At 42.6% G+C, this 12698-nt stretch overlaps 2 protein-coding genes across 3 annotated transcripts; both read left to right on the top strand.

Annotated features, from left to right (window-relative positions):
* The first annotated feature begins 2243 nt into the window (after positions 1-2243).
* On the top strand, positions 2244-5365 carry LOC123142252 (4-hydroxybenzoate polyprenyltransferase, mitochondrial). 2 transcript variants are annotated; one of them, XM_044561242.1, is made up of 9 exons: positions 2244-2731; positions 3013-3148; positions 3477-3598; positions 3863-3932; positions 4022-4171; positions 4260-4395; positions 4487-4583; positions 4714-4945; positions 5047-5365. In XM_044561242.1, the coding sequence occupies exons 1-8, from the start codon at positions 2292-2294 to the stop codon at positions 4781-4783; spliced, it is 1221 nt and encodes a 406-aa protein (XP_044417177.1). In that variant the 5' UTR covers positions 2244-2291; the 3' UTR covers positions 4784-4945; positions 5047-5365. The 2 variants fall into 2 exon arrangements, with proteins under 2 accessions (XP_044417177.1, XP_044417176.1); XM_044561241.1 differs by having other exon boundaries at positions 5044-5365.
* Positions 5366-6740: 1375 nt separating this feature from the next.
* On the top strand, positions 6741-8375 carry LOC123142251 (cypmaclein). The gene is made up of 2 exons (XM_044561240.1): positions 6741-6994; positions 7806-8375. The coding sequence occupies exons 1-2, from the start codon at positions 6866-6868 to the stop codon at positions 8031-8033; spliced, it is 357 nt and encodes a 118-aa protein (XP_044417175.1). The 5' UTR covers positions 6741-6865; the 3' UTR covers positions 8034-8375.
* The last annotated feature ends 4323 nt before the right edge of the window (positions 8376-12698 follow it).

Here is a 12698-nt window from a genome sequence, read left to right as displayed (position 1 = left end):
GGCTGCCACGTGGTGGGCGCTGGTTCGCTGCGGCTTCGTCCGGCGGCGGCTGGACGCGTCCGCCCGCGGAGAGGAGATTTTTAGGGTTTCGGGGACTGCGAATGTTATTTCGGGAAGCTCACATATTTATAGGTAGAGGGAGCTAGGAGGCTCCAAATGAGGTGCGGTTTTCGTCCACACGATCGTGATCGAACGACCTAGAGCATGGAAGAGAGTTTGGTGGGTTTTGGGCTGGTTTTGAGGGGGGTTTTTGCTGGACACTTAAATGGACATTGCGGATGACCGGTTAATCGTTGGAGTACCAAACGACCTCCAAATGGAACGAAACTTGACCGGTGGTCTCCGGGTGGTATAATAAGGCCACTTGACAAGCCTCGGTCCATTCCGAGAAAGTTTGACACCCACACACGAAAGAAAACGAAAGGAGTGCACCGGGGGAGATAGGAGCGCCGGATTGCAAAACGGACAACGGGGAAAATGTTCGGATGCAAGAGACGAACACGTATGCAAATGCAATGCACATGATGACATGATATGAAATGCATGACATGAACAAAATACAAAACGAAAGACAAAACCCGACCACGGAGGGAATATCATATCACGTAGCCGAAAATGGCAAGAGTCGGAGTTACAAATATGGCAAGTTACATGCGGGGTGTTACAGTAGGGGTGGGGGGGGTCGTTGAAACATACCACGGTAACTTCTATGCAAATAACATGATAACTCACATATCATAGACATGATAAAATATGTACCCAGTCCTGGTAACTTTGTCGGCGGGGGTAGGGGTGGGAGGAGTTGTTGAACCATACCACGATAACTCTTATGCAAATAACATGATAATTCACACATCACAGACTTGATAACTTATCTACCCGATCCTGGTAAATGTGGCGACTGTGGCGAGGCGGGGGGTTGATGCCCCGGTAATTTCTATGTAAATAGCATGGTAATAGACACATATATAGTTGATAACTCCCATACAAACGCCACTGTAACTTTTGACCTGAATTTTTTTGTTGAAAAAACATACACCCGGTAATTTCTGTGTAAATAACATGATAATGTATACATCGCAGACTTGATAACTAATATCTTACGTTTAAACACCATGGTATCGCCATATCATGGTATAGTTATCATGTTGCTCATACCATAGTTATCGCGCTGGTCATGTCAAAGTTACCAAGCCAATTTTTTTTCTAATATGGCAGAAATAAGAAAGGTTCAAATAACATTGTTTATCTACAATAGACAACAACAAAAGGTGGCTTAGTTGGTTATTAGGCTCAACAACTATTGCATAGACCTGGGTTTGAATCCTCTTTTAAGCACTTTTACTTTCTTTTCATATTATGCAGCGAAAAACCAGAAAAAACCACTAGCGATTTACTATGGTTTTTGAGAGAAGAAAAAGAATCAGTGGAAGCGAGCGTGGGATGATAGCGATCAGGTAGGAACGAGTCGTTCAGATGTACGCTAACTTCCAGTCGACTAGAAGTTGCCCTGGATAGAGCTCGACAACCATCTTGGAGTACACGCCAAGATAGTGGCAGCTAGAGGTCGGTTGGATTCCTGTACGTAGTAATGTTGAGGCGAGGACAATATTGACTGATTTGGTGAAAGGAGATGGGTAGAATACCGACGAAGCCGTCCCTGCCATCATCAGCAGGAATCACCCAACTTGAAGAATCTGCATTTTTCCCCGACATTTCCGCTCATTAATAGAAAATGCTAAAATATAATGCATGTTTTTCTTCAGGTTTTTTATTTTCTTTTTCCTTTTTAACACATGTCGACCTTTTTTCAATACACACTGTTCATTTTGGTACAGATGTGTAACATTTTATTGATACACGTTGAACGTTTTTTCTAATACACTATATACTATTTTTGCAAATACTTGTCTTGAAATTATTTCAAACACATGCTAAAAAAATTTTAAATATTTTTTTAAAATGTCACGTACATTTTTTATAGCACACGGACAATTTTTCCACATTGTATAAACATTTTGTTAAACTGTCACGTACATTTTTTTGAAACATTGGATTTTTTTGAAATATCATGTACATATTCTCAAATGAGACGAAATAAAGTTTTTAAAATTATGCAGACATTCATTTTCACATTGTATAAATATTCTTTGATAAGATTGTACCAGCTTAGTTTTACAGCCTTGCTAGGCCCACGCAAAGTTGACCGGCCTGATGGATAGAAGCGTCATCAGGTAGCCCAAAGCCCAAACTGAGGAGCACGGCCGAGCCATCAGCTGGAGCTTCCATCCATGGCTCTGCTCCGCGCCGCCGCCGCCGCCCTCCGCCGCCGCGCCCGCGTCGCCGCTCTCCCGGCCATCTCCCCCTTCCCCCACACGCACGGCCAAACCTCCTCCCCGTCCCCCTCACCCGGTCCCGTCTCCAACCCCGCCGCCCGGCGCCACCTCATCACCCTAAGCCGCCGCAGCCGATGCCTTCGCCCGCCCTCCGCCTCCGCGGCGGCGTCCTCCCACTACATCGACAGGATCTTGCTCCCCAGCAGCTTCTCGCACCCGCTCTCGACCTCCTCCCGGGACAAGGACACGGACAGGGACAAGGAGGAGAGCATCCCGCCGCTGCCGCCGGCGTCGTGGGTGGAGAGGTTGCTGCCGGAGGCGGCGCGGCCGTACGCGATGCTCGCCCGCCTCGACAAGCCCATCGGCACCTGGCTCCTCGCTTGGCCCTGCATGTGGTACGCTTGCTAGTTCCTTCTACTGACATCACCACCATGGCGTAGATCAGCAGGATCAGCTCACCAAGAGATTAGTAGAGAGCAGCCCGAGCTCACATTTTCAGATTTTCTTTGTGCACAAACAGACTTTTAGTTAATAGGTTTAGTCAATTTTGAAAATTTTGAGTCATGCTCGATCTTGTGGTTTAGGAAGAAAACATCTCATGTTTGTCAGCACCAGAGCAACTTCTCTTACCCTGTTATGCATTACTTAAGGAGCTCCTTTGACCTTTGCTTCATAGGTCGATCACCATAGCAGCGATGCCGGGGAAGCTCCCCGACTTGAAAATGCTGGCGCTCTTCGGGTGCGGGGCTGTCCTCCTCAGGGGGGCTGGTTGCACGGTGAATGACCTTCTCGATCGCGACATTGATAACAAGGTGATTCTGCTTTTTTTCCCCTGGTTGCTGACAACACTTCAGAAGGGATCGGCTGCAATTTTAAATGATTAAATCTGTCAGTGTGTTCCATGCTCACAGCTTAGCTGGAATGTAGCAAAATTAAGTGTTGACTGTCCTGACCATAGTATATCAGTAGCAGCTAAAACTAATAGCATAGTGAAACCATGGAGACAAAAATATGCTAACTGAGGTTATAGATAGGTTTGATGTACATCATACTCTTAGATTTGTGTGCTCTACTGCTGCTGCATTACTTCACTCAAGTGGATCATGCAGTGAATTGATGATGGATACGTTACTTGTGTAGGTTGAGCGCACCAAAAGCAGGCCCTTTGCATCAGGCGCTCTAACCCCTTCTCAAGGAGTGGCCTTCCTTGGAGCTCAGCTACTGCTGGGATTGGGCATTCTTCTCCAACTTAACAACTTCAGGTAAATTGCATGTTCTTTTGCTTGTGTGACTGGATTGTGCAGTTTGCCTGTTTTGGATGCTCCAGATTTCTTCCAAACAAACTGTATAGTAATTGACATTTTGTGGAATCCACATAAAGTATCTTTTAAAATCTTATACGTGCCTGTTGATTCGTTTTTGGTTATAGTTGTCACAAACTCCAAAGGATTGAGAGCTTGTCAGATGCATTTCCTTCCATCATTATTGTAATGTTCACCTCTAAATTTGTCTACTTGTCCATGTAGCCGTGTTCTTGGGGCATCTTCTCTTCTTCTGGTGTTTTCTTATCCCCTGATGAAGAGGTTCACATTTTGGGTATGTAATACACAAATGCTAGGTTCTACTACCATGATATTGCTTACAGAGAGTGATCACTTAAATACTTCTGGTGCATTTTTTGACAGCCTCAGGCATATCTCGGCTTGACCTTCAACTGGGGAGCTTTGTTAGGATGGGCTGCTATCAGAGGGAGCTTAGACCCTGCAATCATCCTTCCACTGTATACTGCTGGTATATGTTGGACATTGGTGTATGATACCATATATGCACATCAGGTATTTTACTGGTGTCATTCTTTCATATCTAAACTGTGCAAAAGCAACTTATCGGTGGTTTCTAATGATCATATCCGTTACATGTCAGGACAAAGAAGATGACCTCAAAGTAGGTGTCAAGTCCACAGCATTAAGGTTTGGGGATTCAACCAAGCAATGGATCAGTGCCTTTGGCGCTGCATCTATTGGCAGTTTAGCGCTCAGTGGCTACAATGCTGAACTTGGTTGGTGCTCATTACTCAGAATGTCACGTTCTACGAAGAGCTTATTGTTTTTAACATCATATTGACTACATGCTTTGATCATGTTCGACAGCGTGGCCCTACTACCCTCTCCTGACAGCTGCAGCTGCACATTTGGCATGGCAGATTTCAACCGTTGACTTATCTGACCGTGCAGATTGCAACAGGAAGTATGGCCCTTTACATTGAATCTTCACTCTTCACTGAGATATACAAAAACAAATTTTGTATTCATTGTTTAGTTACAACCTTGAAGTGCTTAGACAGTTCAACTCATTGTCTTTAATCCCTACACTGCAGATTTGTCTCAAATAAGTGGTTTGGAGCTTTGGTATCCAGTGGAATTTTGTTGGGACGACTTGCGTCGTGATAGATACATACAGTCAGGCGCGATGTGCCAGTACGTTCTTTTCTATAGAATTTTGATAGCTCTGACAGAACCAGTACATTTCTGTGACTAGTGCGAGAAGGACAGAGAGATTGTTTTAACCTTGTCATCTGCTAAGTGCAGCGTACTTCAGAATGAACATCTGTAAGTTCTGTTTCTCTCATAGCCTGTGCTTTTCCGAGTTTCGTCTGCACTGAACATTGATTGAAGGCGTGCCCTGACGACAAGTTTCGCTGCTGCAGCAGGTTATTTACTGGGCGTTTCGTCGTTCCCCGTTCTCTCCCCGGTGGCAAAGCAAGGAAAACAGGGGAATAACACTGTTGTAGAACACATTGCTGTGCATTTATGTGATTATTATTCTGATATAGGGTCTCCACGACGAGACCAACGATAGATAATCCTCTTGGGAGCTCAAAACATGATTCAGCCTAACACTGAATATTTGGGAAGATGGCTGTCAGTCTTCCAGTTCATTTTTCACACCTGTGGGCTGTGACTAGCTCAGAGTGGCTGGGCAAAACTCTTGGTGCAGTAAACCGAATATACCGATGGATTAGTGGTGCATTGTGTTTGCCTCCATGATCTGGTTATCCCGTGACCCCTGTCATGGCTCTATTGTGCGTTTACCGTTTGACATGCTTTTGTGCTGGTTGTTTGATCTGGTGAATGAAGACTGGCATTATTATACTGCCAGATTAGGAAGAGTGATTCTGTACCTAGTGCTATAAATGTACTCCCTCCGTTCCTAAATATTTGTCTTTCTAGACATTTCAACAAGTGACTACATACGGAGCAAAATGAGTGAATCTACACTCTAAAATATGTCTACATACATCCGTTGCCAGGCTGTCCGGTTGTGTTGGCAACTTAACATACTGTAAGTTGTGGAGGCCGGGGCCGGGTTTCATCAGATCTTTACAGCAAATCTGCCTTTCTAGGTAACCGAAAGGCGACCAAAGTTGTTTGCACCTTTGCTGTTTGTGTTATCTACTAGTAAGTACTATCGAGTTGTTGTCATTACTGTAGCTTTATTATATATGGTGCTGTGAAGAAATCTTACCTAGTTCTTGTAAATTAGGAGAGTAGCTTCCAGTGTAGTGAGCTAGTGGCTAATGGAAGTAAGTGTGGCAGGTGTAAAGGCACTTACTTGCCTTAGTTTGCCATGCCACTCTATTTTTGAGAGATTTAGGGAGTGTTGGGAGTCCCTCCACTCCCGATTCCGCTCGCGGAGCCGACGGAGCTGCAGGCTAAATTAGCGGAGCTGCAAAATAGGTGCTCCGCAGATCCCTGTAATTTCGCGGAGCCGGGTGGATAACCGAACAGGCCCTTAGAGAACATTTGTCAACTTTTACAAGATACATATGTCTACAATCCAATGGAGTTTGTTTAAATCCAATTTCCATCTACATATAGAGAATTTACTTGACAAATTGATGGTAGCACCACTAGCACTGGGCTTTTTAAAGACTTTGTGGAGGTTGCTACCGTGCGATGGTATAGCGGTAGCGCCTGAGGTGTGGTTTCACCGGATATCCGCCCCGGTAAACTCCACGAGGCCGCAAATCTATTTGCCACTGGATATTCGGCCCGAGTGATGACCAATGTCGCTTGTGGGATGATGACATGTGTAAAATCCATTTGCCACTCTCGGATGTTTTTTTTTTTTGCCGTTGTGCACGTTCAGTTGAGAGCTGTATTGATGAGCCTCTCCACCATGTTGCCACATTGGGGTGCTGCTCATGGTGGTCGGTGCACTGCACTCTGTTCCCATTCTATTGGTGAACAGAGTGCAGTCGGTTCAGTGTTGGTCGCGGCTGGCTGTCACCCACCCACCGGAGCAGCACGCTGACTGCACTCTGTGCACCATCGTACCAGCTAGCTGCACCGACGCCATCACTATCTCGGTGTCCTGTGTGCACTTCTCATGGCCGCACATTGTCACTGGAGGGCAGGTTGAAAGACAGGCATGGCACGCTTGGCGTGACCCACTGCTAACCGACACTAGCTACTCCTACTAGTCTGCATCCTCTCCTTTCCCCACATCCTCCATCCATCTCGTTTGCAATGGCGTCCGCCTCCTACGCTCCCCCTCTCCTCCTCTTCGTCGCCGTCACCCTGGCGGCGGCGACGGGGGCCGTGGACGCGCATCATCCTCATCTGGCGCCGGGCGGCGACGACGATCGTCATCTCACGGTAAACTGACCAAACTTTTCTCGCGCTCACCGGTGAGTCAACTCCCAGTTTCTTCATGCCTCGATCTGTTGCGTGACGAATCAGTAGCTACCGGTTACAAGTTCAAACTAATCCTCATCTATTTATCATTCTCTAGCTAAGCTAGCTTCTCTTCGTGTTCGGTTCATTATTTAGTCTTCTTCTTGCAATAAAAAGGATGAATCCAGTGGTTGATCATATATAAATAGACGTGAGGCAGAGAAGGATACGCGCGCGGCCGTCCCAAGGGGGCGGACGGGCCTGCTGCTATTAATTCACGCTCTCTCTACCTCTCCACACATTTTGCTTCACGCATGCACCTCCATCTCCATCTCCATCACCCATCCATCCATCCATCCATGGCGGTCTCCAAGCCTCTCCTCCTCGCCGGCGTCGTCCTCCTTGTTGTCGCCCTGCTCGTGGCCGTGGACGCTGATGGTTCCTCCTCGGTAAACAGATAGATGAACACATACATTTGCTCTGAACCAATGTTACGAATCCGGAGATGCGTTAGCTTGATTAAGCTAACTAATCACTTCCTGCGCATAGCAAAAAAATGAAAGTTTCTTGCTTTAAGTTGGTCTCCACGCTCTGTTGATTGTCTCGGAGGTGAAATGCCATCGATTCATATGCCTACCCCTGTTTAAATTTGTTTCTTTGTCTTCTTCTTCTTCCGCAACCCTGAATTTACTTCGACACAGTTTCAGACCATGAAGAAATATATATATGGTGCTCGGTTTCATATGTTGTGTAGCCATTGCATGCTCGATGATTACACATGTATACGGTGCAGGCGGCGGGCGTTGGCGGCGGGAGGACGCTGCTGGCCATAGACTGCCCCAAGGCGTGCGAGGCGCGGTGCGGGAAAAACTGGAAGAACGAGATGTGCAACAAGATGTGCAACATCTGCTGCGGCAAGTGCAGCTGCGTCCCCTCCGGCACCGGCCAGGACACCCGCAACGAGTGCCCCTGCTACGCCAACATGAAGAACACCAAGAACGGCAAACCCAAATGCCCCTAAAGCTAAACTAATGAAGCACTCCTCATGCAAGGTGGGCTAAAAATTATGATTCCATCCATCAATATCTCCGCCGCTCGACGCTGTTGTTCATCTTAGCCTGCCATTTTCCTTTCCTTTTGTTGTGGATCATATAGAATCGTGTATGGTAATGTGCTAATAATATTAGTATAAGCTATTTAGGTCCTAATGAAGGGAAAGGGAGGAGGAGATCAAAGAGAGGTAGATCGAAGCTCCATCTTCCGTTCCCCTCTTGTGTACTCATCATCCATTATGTATCTGTATTGCAAAATATGTAGTGTTGGAAGCAGTCTGGTTGGAAGAGTACGTTGGTCTTGAGGTTCAGTATGTGCTGCTCCATTGAATGACTGGGGCAGCGTCTTGTGGATCCTTTTTGTCTAGCTGGGCAGCACTATTTTCTACCGTCGTCCTATTTAAACGTCTGTAAAAAAAAATTGGTAAACATTGAGCGGAGAGTCTGTGGAGCGCTTGCCTCGAGCGACGCTCCAGTAGGCTGGCTCATTTGTACCTACAAATGTTAGCTTAGTTTATTCATTTTGTCTATTCCGTTTTTTCATTTGTAACTTTTGGTTATATTTCAGAAACTTTCCAATATACATACTACAAAAATTACTTCACATTTTTTACAATGTTCATCGTGTAGTTTAAAAATGCGAATGCAGCGTAAACATTTTGTTCACGCAATTGCTAAAAATGTTTGTACTATTCACAAACATGTTTGTGACATTTTAGAATTTCATAAGTTTCAAACAAATGTTCATGACATTTTAAGAAAATGTTTACAGAATGTAATTTTTTGGGCGTAATTTTAAAATAATGTTAAATAAAATTGAAAAAAAATCTTGATACTTAAAAATGAAATGCGTATCAATAAAATGTTTTACAATGTAAAAGAATTGTGCTGGTAATTTTACAAAATGTTTCTACCACTCCAAAAAATGTAGCGTGTTTTGAAAAGTGTTTAACATTTATTCAAAAAAAAAGTTCAAACATGTATTAAAACAATGTTCATCATATATGTGAAAATTGATCAACGCGTATTAATAAAACATTCCGCGCACATACAAAAAACGTACAATGTATTAAAAAAGTCAACATGTATTAGGAAAAAGAAAAAAAGGAAAGGGAAAGTAAAAACACAAAAAAAAAATCTGTCGCAGCAAGTGCACCTGCGTCCCCTCCGGCACCGGCCATCACACGCACAACGAGTGCCCCTGCTGTGCCAAGATGAAAAACTCCAAGAACGACAAACCCAAATGCTCATTACCTAAACTAATCAAGCACCCCTCATGCAAGGTGGAATGTGAATTATAAGTCCATCCATCAATAATCTCTGCAGCTAGCTGGTGTTCATCCATCCATTAATCATCTTAGCGTTTGTGTATCTGACCGATGTCGATTTTCCTTTCGTTGTGGATCATATATGATATGCCAATTATAATAGTACAAGCTATTTGGGTCCTAATGAAGGGAGGAGGAGATCAAGAGAGGTAGATCTAAGCTCCATCTTCCCCTCTTGTGTACTCATCGATTATGTATCAGTATTGCAAAATACGTAGTATTGGAAGGAAAACAAATATGTGTATGTCTTGAGGTTCGACATTGTTTGATTGAATAATGGGGCAACGTCTTGTGGATCCTCTGGGTAGCACTATTTTTGTATCATCTCCTATTTAAACGCCCGTAAGAAAAAATATCTCCCGTTTAAGCATGTAGTTCAATAGGATTGTTAATTGGGGATAATATATCAAGATAATAAAAGGGGATGTAGCTCAAATGGTAGATCACTTAGAATGCATTTAAGAGGCAGGGGTTTGGTACCCTATCTCCACTTTCTGGTTTTTTGTTGTTGTTTATTGGGTCGATTTCTATTACAGAAAAAATGGCCAAAGAAAATAGATAAGGTAATTCACAAAAAAATTAGATCTAGTAATTTGTTTGGTTTGTTTTAAGAAAATGTTCATCTCATATAAAAAATGTTCATAATATATTCACAAGAAAGTTTAGTTTGTAGTTAAAATATGGTCATCGTATACTATCATATGCACATAACATTGCCAAATCTCGCTACAATTGAAAGACCAATTTGTTAAGCGCACCTTTTGTGGCACTCCACGTCTTAGTAAGAAACGTGTGGTGAAGTCCAGCTATGAACCAAACATGCATGAAATCACTAGTTATGGGTACCCATTGCAAAGGTTACCCCAATGCACTAGTGCAGAACCGGGCTTTAGCACCGGTTCGTAAGGGTCTTTAGTGCCGGTTCTGCAGCCGGCAGTAAAGAGTGGAGACTAAAGCCCCCCCCCCCCCTTTAGTACCGGTTCATCACGAACCGGCGCTAAAGCGCCACCACGTGGCACGAGCCAGGCCCGGGTGCGTGCAGGACATTAGTACCAATTGGTAACACCAACCGGTACTAAATGTTTGGGGGTGTTTTGGTATTATTTTTTATTTTTCCTTTAATTTTGTGTTTTGAATTTAATTTAGTGATTATTTTAGTTGTTAAATCATTAGGTGAAAGTACCGCAGATTAGTTTCGACTGGATGCATGTGGATCCTAGCTAAGTGATCAAGTATATGCAATATCCATATTATACTTGATCACCTATAATTAAGTGATCAAGTATAATATGGATATGGCATATACTTGATCACTTAGCTAGGATCCATCCAGCTGAAACTAATCTGCGGTTTCTTTTATAAATGATATAATAACTCATCATCATCATCATCATATTAATATAAAAACTCTTGCATCATATCATCAACAACAGTAAATTAGCTAGCTAAAAATCATCATAGTCGTCATTACCACTGTTTAATCATCATAGTCATTACCACTATCTAATCAGCACCAACACTAGCTTAAAGAAAAAACATTCACTTGTACCAGAAGCAAAGATATCATCGAGTTCAACATGGTCATCATATTATAAGCGTTCATAACACCACAAAAGCAAATCACCCTTTGAGATTAAGTTCAGGAGTAAGAACACGGACATGAGGGGACAAAAGTACTAAGAGCATGAACTAGCTAAATCACTCCTGATGCTCTCTCTCAGGTAAAACAGCATAGAACATGTATAGCTCTCCGGATTCATCATACTGGAGCATGCAGATGAACCTGTCTCCTAATCGTGGGTTGCGCTTCTCATTGCTGCCCCCTAGTACTTCTCTGCTGGGATCGTTAACAAGTTTTCTCCAATCTTTCACTATTAAGCATTCATCGCTTTTAGAAATCCTGAATGCACTCATGTGCAATGTAGGATATCTTAGCCGTAAGCTAACCATTGACATGTGACCTTAGTCTCGATCCACTGAGGCACAACTGTCATCGGGAGTCCCTGTTGAAGAACATCGTATAGTAATTAATATACTTAGCAATGAAAGTTTAGCAAAAAAATAATGTATGCAAAAGATGCATTGAGGAAAAATAGTAAAAATCTTACCATCTTTCGTAAATAGATGTGACCGTAGTTCAATACGATCACTATTGGTCGCACGTTTTGAGTACTAACATTTCTAAGTGCAGGAAGAAAATTTGTCTTAACAGTATGAAGATCCTCAAGCCATGAAACATAATGACTTATCTCCTCGCAGTTTAGTTCAGCTCCGGGACAGTAGTAGGTCCTGTCTACCAAGCATCGGACATGTTTGCTTGAATGGAAATAAGCTGTCAATAGAAATTAGTTGTCAACTATTTTTGAATAAACAATATCAAAGACATAAATATGGTTGAGAAACTCACATAATGGTAGAACTGGAGGCGTCTGCACATCGACCCAGATTTCTCTATTACCTTCAATATCATCTTCCGGACGAATATCAAAGGTGATAACCATATCAGGCTCAAATGCATAAGCTTTGCATAGTGCTTGCCAGGTTTTGCATTCAAAATAAGTGTACGTGTCTGCATTGCATAATTTGACGTTGAAAGTATAACCATGCTCGGTCTTCAGGTAAACTCTGTTTACCTCCATAGTTTCCATAGCACTGAAACCTATCTTATCCAAGACAAAAATTCTTGCATGGCAGGGGATGAACCGTAGAATAGTGAAAATTTAAAATTATAAGTTGAAGCAAATGAAGCATATATAAGTCATGCTTAATTACGAAAAAAGACTTGTCGTTGTGACTTACTGTATCCACTTCGAAGTTCTCATCCAGCTTGATGCTGAAGCGCCTATCATCAACAAGGAAATTTATGTCGCACAGGCTGCGCTGGTCTTCACAGTATTCGCACTTAATGAAATCTTTTTCGTCGTCAGACGACATTTCCTATGTTCATATAGGTGAAACCTTAAACACTTACTAGTTCTATTAATTCAACTAATTCAACTACTTCTATTAGTTCAACTAGTTCTATTAATTCAACTAATTCAACTAAGCATTTAATAACTTGTTCTATTAATTTTCTTACTAAAATAAAGTAGCTAGTTCTATATAGTAATATTTTAATTAGATCATCAAATCTCAGATATCTAAATTTTCTTACTAAAAATAAACTAGTTCTATTAATTCAACTAATTCAACTAAGAATTTACTAAAAATAAACTAGTTCTATTAATTTTCTTACTAAAATATATAAAGTAGCTATATATATAGTAATATTTTAATTAGATCATCAAATCTCATATACCTAAATTT

Source organism: Triticum aestivum, chromosome 6D (assembly GCF_018294505.1).
Source record: "Triticum aestivum cultivar Chinese Spring chromosome 6D, IWGSC CS RefSeq v2.1, whole genome shotgun sequence".
NCBI lineage: Eukaryota > Viridiplantae > Streptophyta > Magnoliopsida > Poales > Poaceae > Triticum > Triticum aestivum.
The sequence above is the reverse complement of the archived record's forward strand: the minus strand, read 5'-3'. Positions and strand labels throughout refer to the sequence as shown.